This window comes from Ruditapes philippinarum, unplaced genomic scaffold, assembly GCF_026571515.1.
Source record: "Ruditapes philippinarum isolate M1 unplaced genomic scaffold, ASM2657151v2 ctg2780_1_1_1_1, whole genome shotgun sequence".
Classification (NCBI taxonomy): Eukaryota; Metazoa; Mollusca; class Bivalvia; order Venerida; family Veneridae; genus Ruditapes; species Ruditapes philippinarum.
The window spans coordinates 229,793-247,986 of record NW_026859087.1 but is presented as its reverse complement, the minus strand read 5'-3'; the positions used below and the strand labels follow the sequence as shown (position 1 = coordinate 247,986).

Genomic DNA, 18,194 nt, shown 5'->3' with positions numbered 1-18,194 from the left:
TTGATTAAAGCATTAATTGCAGATCTTTAATAGAAATGTTCACCACTATAAGAAGCCGTGTCGCGCACATTAGTCAGGTCTCTAAGTAAAAAGTCAAGGTCACACTTAGATGTCATTGAAAAATGCTTATCAAGAGCAAATCATCTACCTGCATAGAGGGATCTCAAAATAACTCGGCACAATTGTTCACTATTGTGAGGCGGACTGTCGCGCGCTTATTCAGGTCCCTGTGACCAAGATCATTCAAGGTCACACATTTCAGTAAAATTTCAGATAAAGATATGAAAATGTGTAGTAGGACCATTTATACATCATTTATGGATGAATTGTAACACATCATCATGACTATTGCTGTGACACATGTAATAAAAAAGGTTAATATATGCAAGGTCAAGGTCACTCAAGATGATGAAATAATCAGATTTTGTCTGCAGCATATCTCCTACATCAATGGAATTTCTTTTATAATATATTTAAAAAAAATCACCGGCATAAAACGTATTAGTGCACGCATCATCCAGGTATCTAGGTCAAGGTCAAGGTACATTCATAGGGGGGTTGTAATATCACTTGGCACAAATGTTGCCATTGTCAGTCGGAGTGTCTCTTAAAGTATGTAGATGTGTATAGGGTGCATTAAGTCATCATTTATTGATGGATTGTTACACAAATGGTAACTATCATGATCACAGGTAATACGCTTGTAATTTAGGTTAATATATTTGCAAGGTCAAGGTCACTAGAGATGACTGAATATCCAGATATTGTCTAGAGCATATTTCACATGTTTGGAGAGATTGCTATCTTACTTTACAGACTTTTTTTATCGCCAAAAGACGTAGTGCCCGGCACATGAACCAGGTCTCTTGGCAAAAGGTCACACTCGAATCTATGTAGATTTTCGCCATATATTATTTCCTTGATTAAAATAGTCCATGTAGATTTGTCACCGTCTCTGATGTGCCATTTTCATAAGAACTTGATAGGTATCTTCGAAGGTATTGGAATCTTAAGAGTAATGATGAATAATAAATTAAATTACAATTGTGACTGCCGCTCGAAATGACAGTATGTTGGATATTAAAAGATATTTAATAACATTTTAGTAACGAAGTAACACTTCTACAACAGGTTCCAATACGCGGATGCATATCTTTTTCAAAGTATTTAAAATATATAGGTTATATTCTCTAAAGTTTTATCACTAATTGTTGAAGCCGGTGCTAGGTGGCGTGAGGGATGTTGCACGTATTCGTTATCCCTCATGTACAGACTCAATCATACCGAGTCTGCAATTCTCTTGTAATTTTGTTGTGATTAATGCTTCCGGGGGATCACTTTGTTTCCAGATTTTTGTACAATATTGTATTGTATCATAGTCTGGGGACCTTTCTGTTGAAAATATGTCAGAGTTAAATCTTATACATATACATGAGAAATGCGTTAACTGGAATGCAGGTATTAGTTATCCGCACTCCATAGCATGCCATTTGATTTGCTCATTATGTCTGGGGTTTACTTATCGTGACGACAGAGAAAAGGATAGGGATAGAAATATCATATTCAGATGCTCGTCCATTGGTTACTCTTTTTCTGGGGTTTCATATTGTGACAACAGAGAACGTGTTTTTATTTTGGCTTATAATACAAAAGAGAAAGAAACATCAATACACTCGACAATCTGATTTATCCCTCGTACAAATCAGATGGCCTCTTGTTTCTATGCTCTTTCTATTACTTGTATAGTATTGTTAAAGGTTATGTATTATATTGCACTGTGTGGCGCCATTACATATCACAACGCCGCTAAATTAGCACATGCCGCTTACTGTCGCATTATAACCGCTAAATTTTACAACTTTTAAACAAATGTCTCAAAATCTTCTGCTGTTAAATATCGCAATACTAACGCTAAATATCGCAATACTAACGTTAAATATCGCAATACTAACGTTAAATATCGCAATACTAACGTTAAATATCGCAATACTAACGCTAAATATCGCAATACTAACGTTAAATATCGCAATACTAACGCTAAATATCGCATGATTTTCTCTTGCAAACAATTTTTTTTTCTAGTTCTATATAATTTAATACAACATTTATATGTTTTGTTCTACAACATTTTATTATTAACATTCACATATAGTTATTTCATGGTTTGTTATCACACAGGATACTAAATACTATCAACATGAATATTTATGGTATCGCATACTTTCCGTCATAGATTAATTCACTTTAAGTGTCTTTTTTGTTTGCATTTAAAATGTAAAAACATTGATTAAAGTAGAGTATGAACCTACGCTGTCAGTCGAAAACGATAACGCTTACATTATTTGGTCGTGTCGTACCATTATGATATAATGATTTGTGCAAGTTATTTAATTATTACATTTTGCATTTTATTTGCAATACAGAAGAATACACATTTATCCGAGTGGCGTAGTGGTTACAGTTCTCATGTTATGAAAATGGTTTTCGAGGTCAAATCTGCAATTGTTCAATTTTTGTTTGTGTATATGTTATTTACTTTTAGAATACGTTTTTATAGTGTGTCACGTAACTTTTTCTTTTTCCTTTATAAATCTGTAATTTATGTAATATTTTGCACACTTTAAAGTAAACTTAAAAAGGTTAAGCATAATTGAATGTTTTTGATTTAAGCAATCATTGAAGATAAAATTAATATTATCGATTTTATTCTATTTGAATCTCTGAATTCCATTCGCTACATTTTTAACAATTTTGGTATTTAAGTCTTTTGGTATATTCAAATATTTTCATTTCTACCATTGTTCATTTATCACCCTAATCACAACTATGTTGTCTTTAACTTAACCTGTTAAAAGCAAATCTGTGTAAATCCAAATGTTCTCATATATTTTGTGTGAAAGAAATTCACGAAGAACTAAAATCCAGTTCGTTGAAAAAAATATCTAAAAACAAAATAAGAGTAAGAAATGCATTTTCCAGGATTCGAACCAAGGTCTCTAGACTCACGAAGCAAACACTCCACCACTGCACTATAACGCTGAACGGGTAACTTAGATGAGTGATTGTTTATGCCTAGGTCACAAATAAAACGGGCGCCGTCCGATTAAACGATTTTTATAAAATCGGCAGATTTTTTGATGTCGTGGACGCCGGGCGATTTTAAATATGATACCGTGCGTGGTCATGAATGAAACAGTCGTCGGGCGATTTTTGCCGAGTATATTTTACAGAAAAAATTGAACGGATCAGGCGGTCGCCGCCCGATGTCCGTACGGCGCCTGTGCGATTTAAAAGTGAATCGGACGGTTGCCGCGCGGGCGCCGGGCGACAATGACTTTACATTTAATGACATCCTAGATAGATCAGCTAGTTGTAATTATGCCAGCAAAGAAGTCATCTGCCAAATCCAAGGGGAAGGTCAAGGAGTTGGTCCGTGTTGTTCACAACGAGTCACCAACGACCAGTATCGAGACCGTAGAAGGCGAAAATCAATCAGACATTCGCATGGACATTGAAGAAAAAATTAATGTTTACTAGTATTCAAAAGAAATTCACAAATATATTTTTGAGGCAATTACAACTTCTTCAAGCTGAAATTACAACAAACACAAGCAGCCCGGTCGCCGGATGACAAAACGATGATCGCCCGGTGCCTGTACATGAATCGTCCGGGTACCGGGCGATAATCGTTTGACTACTTGTCTCTATTCAGGCACCGGGCGGGGCCCGGCCGATGTCCGCCCGGACGCCTTTTAAATCGGACGCTGTTTTAGTAGAACAAAAAATCGCCCGATCAAAAAAACATCGCCCAGTTGCTGCCCGGCGACCGAACGATGTCCGCTCGATGATATTTATACTCAGTGACCCCAAAAATTATCGTCCGGCCGCCGTTAGCTTTTAAGTATTACTTAAAACTCGAAGGCGCCCGCCCGATGAGCAAAATTTTCAGCTGCTGCCGTCCGATAGTCACTGCCGCCGGACGGACGCCGGCCGATATTGCGATTTTTTGGAGAAACAGACGCCGCCCGGCGGCATTTTCTTATTTGTGACCTAGGCTTTAGGCGGTAAAAGATGTAGGCGATAAATAGTATGCTTTTATATAAGAATTATCGACACCCCTATTTGTCAATACTGATGTAAACTGATAATGGAAGGTATAGCGAATTAGAGCTGACATGTAAGGTGCATATAATACTTATCTTTTAAATATACTGCTTTGGGTACTGTTGCAAATTTTTAACTGGACTAGTGTCCATCTACTTGTCCCACACAGCTGTGAGTTTGAACACACCGCTAGGGACTAAGGATTCTTTCTTTTGAGCAGATTATCCAGAAAGCTGATGAAACGTCGGTGGTTCTACTCAGGTTCCCATTCGTGACGAAAAGTCACGAGAGATCTTATTCCACCAGTAAAGCTGGAAAGTTGCTTAATGACCTAACTGTGTCGGTGTGACGTTTTGATGTCCAAAAACTAATTTGAAGTTTTAAAAGCTTTGGAGAAATATAATTTCTTATTTGTATAAAAACCTAATCAGAAATTACTAAATAAACTTTTACTTCATATTGAGTCTTTGAAGCTCCTCATTAGGACATTTAGAGTCTTAATTAAATTTTTAGAGTCCTAATTGACTTTTTAGAGTCCTAATTGATCTTTATTTCTCAACTCTTAATTCTATTCATATATCCTCATTAGTCTTTAAAAGCGCCTTGTCATGAGTTACAAAATTGTTATACGGCTTGTTTCTCTTCATTATGATTAAAAATTCCTAATAAGTTGTAACTGAGAGTATCAAAGTATCAAAGTCCTAATTAGGCTTTTAAAGATCGTTATTGAGACTTTATCTTTTTTTTGTAAGAACATTCAGATTTTACACCGGATGGTTCCTTACCAAAACAGTTTTGCAGATAGAAATGACCACATTCAAGCATCTAGGACATATTGTAAGAAAAGTGACCGTGCGACTTTTTACACGCAGAGGATTTCCCTTCTTTACGAGAAAGGAACTAAGAAACTAAGAATAATCGTCTAGGTGTTCCAATTGATGATATATTAACAAAATAAAGCAGGACTTCAATCATCTTGATTAAATAGGTTTTATTTACAAAATTAAGAACACGGACTACGGAACACTTGGTATTTTAATGACGTAATGGTGATGCGCTGATGACGTAATAGGACGGTGACGTTGATCGTTCAGTGACGTGGAAGCGGGTTTCAACCTCATCCAACGAGTATTAGATCTAGAATAAAGAACAAAAATGACAATTATATCTGTGTCTATATAATACTCCGTTAATATCCCGTAACGCTGGAATGTGAAAACAACGCAGAAAGTGTGCAATAGTAACCATGGTCACGTGCAAAAATATTGCCGACACTAGTAGCACGGAATGTAAACGGACCAAAATAATTGATTATAGGAATGAATTTATTCATACGGCTTCTATGATATTATGTTTTAAAGCAGCACGCCTCCAGATTCATGTTAATTGTCATAAAAAAAATTGGGAATGTATATAAATTAAAATAAATTATTATATGATCTAAATATAGCTGCAATCTCATTGGTCCAAACAGTTGTCAACAGAACTTTTTATAAAATCATATTTACTGGGTGTAGTATCATATTCACTGGCTGAATTGGATTTTCCCAGCCTAAAAATAGATTGAGACTCATATTCAATGATCATACACCGTAGACTGTTAAATACGCGTGTTACTTAAAAAATAATTGTTGCTTTTTGTTCTTTATGACATATTTCTCGATTAAAATATCAATACATTACCATTTTACTTAAAGGCTACACCGCAATGATGAGTATAAACTTGAATTACTTTTGTATGCGCAGCGTTCGCGAAGTCGTTGCACGCCTAACACGTGCGTCTTTTTTCCCGCGCTTCAACGAGGCAAAATTTGTACATGTATATATAAGGTTGTACTTTTTGTGATTTTTTTTATTTCTTAGCCTATTCATATAATAAAACAATTATTGACGAGTGAGCCATTGAATATGATGTGATATTCACCGGCAGAAAGTCATCTGCCGGTGAATATCACATCATATTCAATGGCTCACTAGTCAATAATTGTATAATGATGTGGGTTGAACAAATGAAGTAATTTACATATTGCAATCGGCACTTACAATCCACGAAAATTACCAAAAAGTGGTCAACATGTGCAAAAACGGCCCTTACAGCGTTAGTAAAGCAGTAGAAATATGCAAAATCTGTGTTAAATTACACAAAAAACAACAACATTTATTTCATTAGTTTTAAAATTTGATTTCATGACAACCTTAAGTGCTCATTAATTTCTTAAAATTAAGTTTTATATAGAATATGTGTTTATGTTCTCAAGTGCTCGTTTCAGTCAGCAATAGATTTGCACGATTTTGCGTTACTTTGTCAAGATTCCCTGCATTTTCACATGATTGCGTCACGAACTTTTAGTAAGACGCTTATATGATTAAACAGCGAAAAGGAGCAAGTGAAACGAAAATAATTAAATATTTAATAACTTATTCATTCAGCAATATTAATTGAGTTAATATATATCATTGGCAATGTATTCACAAGATCACTGAAGAACAATTATCGAAATGAATGACAACTGCTAAGAGCACTGACAAACTACGATATCACTGACAACCCATGCTATTACTATTAACACACGATATTACTGACAACACATGACATTACTGACAACCTACGATATTGCTGACAACACATGACATTACTGACAAACCACGATATTACTGACAAACCACGATATTACTGACAAACCACGATATTAATGACAACTCATGATATTACTGACAAACCATGACATTACTGACAAACCACGATATTACTGACAACCCACGATATTACTGACAAACCACGATATTACTGACAAACCACGATATTACTGACAACCCACGATATTAATGACAACTCATGATATTACTGACAAACCACGACATTACTGACAACCCACGATATTACTGACAACCAACGATATTACTGACAACCCACGATATTACTGACAACCCACGATATTACTGACAACCCATGACATTACTGACAACCCACGATATTACTGACAACCCACGATATTACTGACAACCCACGATATTACTGACAACCCACGATATTACTGACAACCCATGACATTACTGACAACCCACGATATTACTGACAAACCACGATATTACTGACAAACCACGATATTTCTGACAACCCACGATATTACTGACAACCCACGATATTACTGACAACCCACGATATTACTGACAACCCACGATATTACTGACAACCCACGATATTACTGACAAACCACGATATTACTGACAAACCACGATATAACAAATAGCCCATGATGTTACTGACATCCCACTATATTATTGGCAACCCACGATATCACTGACAAACTTCTTATCTGATTAACAACAAAGCACATTATTTACAACAAATTACTTATACGTTTACATCATTACTGACATAACGCCTCTCTTGTGTAATTGTAGATGGTTCTATCATGATTCGTTCCCTGATAATAAAATATGTACCTGATTATTTTTATTTTCTGTCGAATACCCTTACCTTCATACTTCCTAGTAATTGTTATTATTCGAGGAATAACAACAAATATTACCACCTCTTGCACCACACCCAATGTCAAACTCCCACCCCCCAGTGCATTCATTGTATAGATAATCCCAAGGGTCGGGAGCAAATGCCTGTCGGCGTTTTCTGACCTCCCTTTCTTGTTCACCTTGATTTCTTTGGCGACGCTTGCCCTTTGCTCTCTTGACCTTTAGTGCCTGAAAGAAATAAAAACATTTTAAGACAACGTATTGGTATATAAGTTAACAATGTGCTTATACCGTCGCTAATTTGGTCTGCACGGCATTTCCGTTTTGTAAAGTTAGTATTTTGCGAAGTTAAAATTAAAATGATTATTATCGTGTTAAAGGCACATTATGCCTTATAAATGCATATTTATCTAAATCTTTAGAAATGTCAGACATGTGTCAAATAATGTTTGAACAATTGAATACGAGCATGTAAGAAGTTTCACAGCTGAAGGGAGAAGCGATGAATGTTATGTAATGTTGTTCAGTTAATGCAGAAATATCATCAATGCTTGGAACGGGCAAAGCACATGGATTACCTGCCCGGTAAATACCGGATTAAGGACGGCGATAAGCTGGTACATTTACCGGAAGTCGAGGTGTAAATAGTCAAAACCGTATGTGCACAGCCATTTTCTTCCATATAATTAAATGAGCCGTGTCATGACAAAACCAACATAATGAGTTTGCGACCAGCATGGAACCAGACCAGCCTGCGCGTCTGCGCAGTCTGATCAGGATCCATGCTGTTCGCTTACAGACCCTATAACAAGTAATGAAACTGATAGCGAACGGCATGGATCCTGATCAGACTGCGCGGACCCATTATGTTGGTTTTGTCATGACACGGCTCAAATATGATTTAATCAATTTCAACATGACACTTATTTCGAAAGCTCGTGGGAGGGGAGGTACCTTGATTTCTTACATAAGTTTCTTTTATTTATTGAAATTCATGCGCGCGTGGAATAACGCCTTTTTAACAACAGGGGATAGGTCAATATACGGCCATTTACAACAACTGTCAAAGCTAATTATATACTATAATTAATTCTCATTAGTATAGCCATAAAAATGTACTCATTATTTTTCTAATTAATGTCATACTTAATGAACTCATTGATGCCATTCCCGTGTTATTTTGATGGATTTTCAGCGTCACTTAATGAATATGCATGTCAACTTTTTTATACCAAGATATAACATTTTAGAATTTAGTCGATGTCCAATTGCAAAGTTGACTGACAAGTTCAATGAGAATGCTTAAAGGCACTCCACTGAGGTTTTTTTTTTCAGACATGACAGACTGGAAAAAAAATTGTCAAAAAATTGTCGAGATTAAAAATATATGCCTCCAGATGAGCCAAAATATTTCAAGAAAACCAAGCTTCAGAAAAATGAACTAAGATCGTAAGAAAAGTAAGAGTATTCTAAATTTAAATAATGATTTGCATGTTGTGTGCGATTTATTACTGATTGTGCAGTACCATATTTTTTATTGCGTGACTAACGCAGTAACTATTTTTGCATATCTTTACATTTATTTGGTAATGCATGTCGATCGAAAAAGCCGTTTGCCTCGTTAATTACTTTCTTTGTTCACTCCACACAATTTTACCTTTAAAAACAATTCGAAATTCTCATGAAAATTACCAAGAATCTGGAGGCATGCTGCTTTAATGTTCTATTTGAGGTAGGTCTAGACCAATTATTCGAGTACAAAATTTCAGATCATTCTTTTTTTTTTGCTTTTTTGTTTTCAGAAAAAGTATTCTAAATTGTAAACCGTTGCAACGCTTTTCACTAAAAATGGGCTAAGAATAGCACAAATATACGATTTTCAATTCATTTCTGAGAATATTCTTAATTATCTTTCGTATATATACATTTTTCCATTTCAAGTCCCCCAGCTGGTCTTTGTAAGAAATTTTATGTTTTATGCTTTAGTACCTCAGTGAAGTTCCAATGAATTACTGTCACTGTTGTAAAAATAAATTTTAAGCAGTAAAATACGCATTTAAAAACTGAACCTATCTCAATATTTAGTTTATTCCAAAAATGGGTATTTTACAATTTCTTTCTCTTAACAAATCTTATAATATTACTTTATTCGCTTATTGACTTGTCTTACAATAATTTGTGACGTAACGATTTGCTCAAGCTAAAGAATTCGGCAAAATACCGTCCTATTTAAATGTATTGCTTGTTACAACAAAGAGAAGTTAAAATAAAAGTGCCATGAATCATTTTTCTCACATAACAGAAAACAGACGGACGAAGGAAAGATGCTTTAATACACGATGTATTATTACCGCTTCCTATGAACTTGTTTAGTTAAACAGAGTCCATATTTTTAGTTTTAGACCCCCCTCCCCCCAAAAAACAACAAAAAAACAACAAAACAACAAAAAAACAACAACAACAACAAGAAAAAAAGAAAAAAAAAAAAAACAAAAGAACACCACGCCCCCCCCCCCCAAAAAAGGCGCATAAACACAACAAATACAAACAGCAACAAAACAATACGTTTCCTGTATTCTTCTTCGACATTCATGACGTATTCTCCGACATAAATTAATAAAATGAGAAGATTTACAGTGTTTGACTTTGTACATGTATGTCAATAAAATCTATGTCAGCCAGAAAAAAATATATATAAATACACGTATAATTATTTAAGTCTTGACACTTACCTTTTTAACTTGTTTTGCCTTAACTGCTTTCACTTTAACTGATTTCACTTTTACCGGTGCTGGGGCAAGAGTTGTTGGTTTGGGCGCTAGAGTTATCGGCCTTGGTGCCGGGGTTGGCGGAGGAGGCGCTCCTAGTGTTGGAACAAACGGCCAGAAAGGCCAAAAGAAAGACTGAGTTACAGGTACAGGTGGTAAAGGTGCACGTGTAGTTGGCCTTGGTGCTGGTGTGGGTGCAGGGGTAGTGGTTTCCGGTGGCGAAGGCGGGTCAGTTGTTCCAAAATCGACCTCCATGCACTCACCACCTTCCTTTTCACAGTTAGTTATTATCTCTAAAATTCAATGAAATCAATAACATTAACCGGGTTTGCGGTAGAAAAAAATAAACTAAGAATTTATAAAGAATAATAATAACAAGAAGAAAGAGATATAAAAGAAGAAGTAAAATTAGGAGTAAAAGAAGGTGAAAAATGAAGGAGTAGAGAAGAAGAAGAAGGAGAAGAAGAAGAGGAAGTAGAAGAAGTAAAAGAAGTAGAAGAAAATGAGAAAAAAAGAAGAAAATAAAGATAAAAAAGATAGGAGAAGAAAAACAGGAAAAAGAAGATGAAAAATAAAAATAAAAACGTAAAGAAGAAGCAGCATTAACGATCAATGCGTCGACGTGATATCCTAATATTTTACATGTCACCACATACATACGGAGACACTTATGTGTTTCTTTCACAATTGATATATAAAAAGCATAAAACAACAGCAGCAGCAGCAACAAAAACAAAAAGTCAAGATTATCTGTTACATGATTATATGGATATGATTTTAAAGGTTGAAAACAATTATTTCTCCCCTTTTAATTGTGTTCAGCTTTAACACAGAAATGGTACGGCAACACTGCGATATGACAGACACTTTAATTAAAGAAAACATGCTAAAGAGCACACCTGCCGATATCAATTAGCATTTGTCACGGTATCTGATGTACAGATTCGTACATTTCATTCGTTATTTTGACAGAATAATGATCATAAACGTATTTATACACCGATTAGCAACAGAAATGACAGATAAAAGAATAAACAATTAAGACTAATTGTCTTTTCACATCTGAGCATAATTTGTTTACCGTTGGATATTGACTTCAAAGTGACATTACCTAACAACAGTGTCACACTTAATGTTGTCTCATCAGATGCGAGAAAATATGTTTCCAAAAACAGAAACATGTTATTTCAATAGGAAGGTCACTAGTTTACAAAGGTATGCAGTCGACTTATAAACTATGTAAAAATGCCTAGAAGGATAATTTAGTTGAATTTCACACGGACTTAGTTAAGGTCATAATTATGGCTACTTAAAAGCGTTATTGGGGGAGGTGGATGGCGGGGGAGAGGATAGCAGACTTAAAATTCACTCCGACTTACCGACAGCTACGGCATTACTTCCTTCCTGGATATAGGAACGACTTAAGATATATGTACTCTCTAATGCTTGTTAAATGTAATAAAATTTGAATATTTTAAAGACCCATTTTGTCCAAGAAATGCTTTTAATTTTATTTTTCAAAATGCTTTTTATTTGTACTTCCATAATGTTAAAAAAATTGCTCATTGGCTAATTATCTGAACCATCTTTTTGCTCTGTTGCTTTTACAGTTACACTGATTGGAAGTCAAGATACTACATGTATACTGTTAACATTTTGTAACCTATCTAACAAAATACTTCACATTAAACCACTATTGAAATGTTATAAAATTTATCTTTGTCCTTCCTAAAAAAATTAAAAATACATTCGTTACGCAGGCATAATGTGCCTTTAAGCTTATACATTTCATAATGTCTATGGTATAAGAACAAACTTCAATGAGCTTTCAATCTAATAAGATTCCTATCCTATGATATCTTTGCTTGTGATAGAGGATATCATATTTCAACTTAAAATCAGCGTTATTCTAAGTATTGAGTTTGCTGAGAAGATAAAACTAAGATCGGATCAAGCAAAACGGTAGGTAGATATTGCAAACCGCTCGCTCTGAAAGAAACAATTTATTTCACAAGCTAGTGCATTTAGTTCAGGTTATGACAGACTTAAATGCATGGTTTGTCATGATGGCCTGAGCATGCAATTATACTAGATTGTAGGGTGGTAGTGGTAGTAGGGCCTTTTTAGGTCTCATGCTAATGCCATAAGAAAATGAACTTGGATAGTTTTTAGGATAAATTTTGTCACTTGTATAAACACTGTTAAAATTGCAACATCATTACGGTATTACGGTTTACTATGGCTTAGATAATTGTAAAAAACGCGGTATTTTCATTAACAATCACTGTAAGTTCATGCAAGGCTTGAAAAATCACCAATTTGAACATTTCTGTCTTTTTTGGAAAATTCACAGTGACAATTTTTTCTATTTTTAGCGTAGGACAGACAGGTGAATGTCATGCACAAACAGAAAGTCAATAAAAATATAAAGCAAACAACAAATAAAATGTCATAAATCCGACAAGCGTGCAACAAAAAATTGCTTGAACCCCACGCCCAAAGGTCAATCGTAAACAAACATATTCATCGTTCCTAAATCAAAGAAACAGGTTAATGCGTAAATCATAATATCTGTATGAATAATTATAGAAAAATATGCTTATTGATACGGTAGACAGTAGCATTAAAACAACAGACAAAAGCATTATTACAGTAGACAATACGTGTTGCAAAAGCATTGATACGGCAGACAGTTCAATAACATTGCTAAGGCAAAGATGTAGACAATAGCATTTGAAACGACAGACAATAGCATTGATACAGTAAACAATAGCATTTATTACAACAGACAAATAGCATTGATACGGCAGACAATAGCGAATACGGCAGATAATAGGATTGATACGTCAGATAATAGCATTGATACTGTAGACAAAAATATTGATAGACAAACAATAGCATTGACACGGCATACAATTGAATTTATATGACAGACAATATGATTGACGTGGTAGACTATAGCATTTATACGTGAGACAAAAGCATTGATAGGGTAGAATATAGCTTAATCAGGCATACTATTCAGTGGTACGACATACAATAGCATTGATTCAGTATACAATAGCATTGATTCAGTATACAATAGCATTGATACGGTATACAATAGCATTGATACGACAAACAAGGTTTGATTCAGTATACAATAGCATAGATTCAGTATACAATAGCATTGATTCAGTATACAATAGCATTGATTCAGTATACAATAGCATTGCTACGGTATACAATAGCATTGATACGGTATACAATAGCATTGATACGGTATACAATACCATTGATACGGTATACAATAGCATTGATACGGTATACAAAAGCATTGATACGGTATACAATAGCATTGATATGGTATACAATAGCATTGATACGGTATACAATAGCATTGATACGGTATACAATACCATTGATACGGTATACAATAGCATTAATACGGCAGACAATAGCTTATCGTAAAATAAATATCATTTTTATTGACTTTCCTTTTCTTATTCTATGTATCGATTTTATATCACTTAAATCATATCTAAACCTGAGCGGTCATTTTTCTTTCATTAACCTTATTGTCAGTTGATTGGACACAACAATAAACACTAGCTTTTAAATAAAGTTTCATCCAGTTTTTATTCATAAAGCGGTCTTAAGCTAACATGTTGCTTGTTTTAATAAATAGGTGGATATTGCGATATTTTGAAGGTTTATTACAATGCAGAATCGAAAAGTAGGCCTACTGCAGCAATGACTTACTGTTTATTTATGTATTGTGACCAGTCTGATTGTGACCTACCAAATGTGTTTAAACAATGTATCACTATTGCACGCCCGGCAAACTGTCGCTCCACCTCAAAATTGTGGTGTACGGTAAAACGAGCGAACGGCATTTCCGAGATAGAGCGGAAGGCCGATTTAAACGCCTAATTGCAAGTATTGTTTATGTTTTTGTCTTGTTATTCATTTAAGTTATATTTTTTCGAAAAACGGAAAATGTAGTTCCGTGTAGGATTGATTTAGGCTTCCAATGATCTAAGCTGTTACAAAAAGAAAATTATATTAAGCCCGGGAGAACTTTTCTCCCTGACGAAGCGAACGACGATTTGTAGAATATTGAACTTCCCAACCATAGAAATGCCATACCCTTCGGATTTCTTGAAAAAGTGTATTAGTAAATTATCAACCCGTAATAAGAACATGTCCTTATTGCAAAATAAATTACTCCTGATGTATTTCTTAAATCGATATTTTTCGAAAGTAGTGGAGCGAAAGGGCAAGAGATGGAGCAAAAGGTTCGATGTTGAGCGCAAGGCGATATTAATTTGACGTATTAGGAGGAGCGTAGTCTATGATTTTTTATATATAAAAGCTATAGAAGTTAAAATAGACATGATCAAGTGTTGAAACCGAGATATATATACCTTTTAAAGACAACTAATAAAGTGTGATATCCTTTCAACGACTATAGCATAATAAATGTAATCGCGAAGGTGTCACCTATGGCTGCCGGTGTTCCCGCCAAAATGTTATTTTTTTCGAAAAGTTAGATATTCAAGGTGCAGAACAGAAACAAAATTATGCAATGCATTGAACACATTAAATTAAATGGGTCACTACTACCGAGTTCAGTTAACAATGACTTTCTGTAATTAATAGCTCTAACGTACATGTTCAGAGCAAACACAAATAAGCCACGTTTTCATGAATTTGTAAGGTGGGTAATCGCTATGAAAATGGTTGACAAAGTGTCAGTCGTTATAAGGATATAACACGTGTTCCAGTTATGTTTCTAATTACTTCCTCCCTTATTTAGCATTGTTGTTTAGTTTATTATTTTCCTCTCAAAGTGTAAATAGAAATTTTTACTTTTATAATCAAACACTGCAGTACAAATCTTGGTTTAAGAAAAAATTATGTTAAAATAAATATCTAAGATTTTGTTTGTTTATCGATGAACAAAACGAACGTAATAAAAAAGGCAGAGCTCAGTCGGTGTATGCACTAAAATTATCAATAATATAATAGACCTAGTTATAGTAGAAATTTCTATTTACACTTTGAGAGGAAAATAAAAAACTAAACAACAATGCTAAATAAGGGAGGAAGTATCTAGAAACATAACTGGAACACGTGTTATATCCTTATAACGACTGACACTTTGTCAACCATTTTCATAGCGATTTCCCACCTTACAAATTCATGAAAACGTTGCTTTTTTGTGTTTGCTCTGAACAGGTACGTTAGAGCTATTAATTACAGAAAGTCATTTTGAACTGAACTCGGTAGTAGTGATTTATTTAATTTAATGAGTTCCATGCATTGCATAATTTTGTTTCTGTTCTGCACCTTGAATATCTAGCTTTTCGAAAATCATAACATTTTGGCGGGAACAACGGCAGCCATAGGTGACACCTTCGCGATTACATTTATTACGCTATAGTCGTTGAAAGGATATCACACTTTATTAGTTGTCTTTAAAAGGTATATATATATATATATCTCGGTTTCAACACTTGATTATGTCTATTTTAACTTCTATAGCTTTTATATATAAAAAATCATAGACTACGCTCCTCCTAATACGTCAAAATAATATCGCCTTGCGCTCAACATCGAACCTTTTGCTCCATTTCTTGCCCTTTCGCTCCACTACTTTCGAAAAATATCGATTTAAAAATTTAAGAAATCCTTCAGGAGTCATTTATGTTGCCCGAACGACAAGTTCTTATTAAGGATTGATATTTTTCTAATACACTTTTTCAAGAAATCCGAAGAGTATGGCATTTCTATGGTTGGGAAGTTCAATATTCTACAAATCGTCGTTCGCTTCGTCAGGGAGAAAAGTTCTTCCGGGCGTAATATAATTTTCTTTTTGTAACAGCTTAGATCATTGGAAGGCTAAATCAATCCTACACGGAACTACATTTTCCGTTTTTCGAAAAAATACAACTTAAATGAACAACAAGACAAAAACATAAACAATACTTACAATTAGGCGTTTAAATCGACCTTCCGTTCTATCTCGGAAACTCGTTTTACCGTACACCACAATTTTGAAGTGGAGCGACAGTTTGCCAGGCGTGTATTGTGTTGAGAATGTGATTGAAATTTGAGTAAATTATTATCATACAATAAGCTTTTGACAACTGAAGATAAAGGAAACCGACGTTAAATCAGCGAGGCATTGTTGTCGTACTTTTGTTGCACTTGTTTTAACTGTAACACTATATAACTGTGTCTCAGTTTAACAAGTGTATGAAAGCGCCCGTTGGAAAATGATAAAATAAATAAAAAATAAAATAAAAAAAAAGAAACATAATTCTTTTCTAAAAATGTTTCAATAAAAAAAAATGATACTGTCCTCTCGAAGTTAAAACCTTGGTATTAAATTTTTAGGATATTATGTTGTATTGCAACACTATGGGAAACTAAAAGTCTTATTATTTAATATATGATCATTATGATGAATTAAACATCTTTTGGTTTTGTACTGGTGAAAAAAAAGAAGAAAAAAAACCGAAAAGGAAAGAAAGAACATGCAAATATATCTCTGCGAGTTTGCTATGTGGAATGTCAGAGCAGCTATAAAATTGGTATATCATATAACTTAGACAGTTATTGAGTTGTTTTTGTCTTGGAAATTTATTAATAATACTACAAACATAAATGTATAATACATATTAAATAACACTTGCAGTCCGTTTTGTACATACCTAAATAAATTGACACCTTCTAACTCTCAGATATATAAAAGATAAAGAATATAATCAAATAAAATTGTCAAGATAGATATTAACTAACACAATTAAAACAATTGTAGAAAGAAAATAAAACAAAATGGAACGATAATTTCCTTTTTCAAATGTGACAGATATTGAATAATTTATTGCATAATATAAAAAAAAATTGAAAGTACTATTTTCTTACTGGTCTCATTCTACATGATAGCACTTTTCACTGTCAGTTACATAAAAAAACTTCAATTCAGTTACAAGTATTAAGTTTATATTACATTTGATCTTTCGTTAGAATATTTAAAATAATAACTTCAGCTATAATGATTGTTATATATGATAATCAGAAAAATCAAGTAATGATATAAAAAAACTGAATAAATAATAAGAAAAAAAAATAAATGAATTAAAAAAAAATGAAACAAACAAAGAAAAACCACTCACCATATGATTTTTATATATGATAACCATAAAAAACAAACAATGTAAAAAAAATCAATAAAAAGCTGAATAAGAAAGTAAGAAAAAAATGAATTATTATTAAAAAAACCCAAACAAAAACAAAGAAAAACCACTCACCATAATAATTTTGTCTGGCTTCCCTGTAAGAACCGGGCGAGAAAGCAAACCCGAATGTGCAATGAGCCCATAGGGAGACAAGAGCTGTACAGGTAATGAGAGCCCTCATTTCGCCTATCTGACTCTATCGTCCCGACCTCTCCTTATGCAATAATAAAACAGCCCGCTTAAAGATGCTTTTATACGGAGGCGGTGCGTGTATGTACGTAAAGATATACTATTCTCCCGCAGTTTTCGTTCACTTGTAGAATAGTAAAATATATGTGATTAGACCAAATAACATTTTTCGCCCTCTTAATTCACTGTTGAAATGACGAATTTAATTAAAATATCTGCATCATATATTTTATCTGCCATTGGAAGAATTAATGTGCTTTTCAATTTGACAGCCGTAGATTAAGTATACCATAATTCTTAAACTAAAGTATGTCCAGGTTTTACTTCACCGTGCTATCAATTCGGTAGAAAGGCAATATAATTATAGATAGAAAAAGACGCGATGAAATGATGATGATGATGATTATAATGATGACGATGATGATGATGAAAA

General features: G+C 34.0%; 1 protein-coding gene across 1 annotated transcript; it reads right to left on the bottom strand.

The window, feature by feature from the left end:
* Window positions 1–5,078: 5,078 nt before the first annotated feature.
* LOC132755162 (uncharacterized) lies at window positions 5,079–17,895 on the bottom strand. Its single transcript, XM_060745969.1, has 4 exons — window positions 17,645–17,895; window positions 10,311–10,639; window positions 7,586–7,806; window positions 5,079–5,241 (listed from the first exon to the last, which is right to left on the bottom strand). The coding sequence occupies exons 1-3, from the start codon at window positions 17,751–17,753 to the stop codon at window positions 7,597–7,599; spliced, it is 648 nt and encodes a 215-aa protein (XP_060601952.1). The 5' UTR covers window positions 17,754–17,895; the 3' UTR covers window positions 5,079–5,241; window positions 7,586–7,596.
* Between the last annotated feature and the right edge of the window lie 299 nt (window positions 17,896–18,194).

Bases quoted from the DNA above. Each gene is read 5' to 3' on its own strand.
- LOC132755162 (XM_060745969.1), bottom strand. From the start codon at position 17,753: ATGAGGGCTCTCATTACCTGTACAGCTCTTGTCTCCCTATGGGCTCAT. The intron at 10,640-17,644 runs GTGAGTGGTTTT...ATTGAATTTTAG, and splicing joins AGCCAGACAAAATTATTATG to AGATAATAACTAACTGTGAA. The intron at 7,807-10,310 runs GTAAGTGTCAAG...TATTTCTTTCAG, and splicing joins AGGCAAAACAAGTTAAAAAG to GCACTAAAGGTCAAGAGAGC.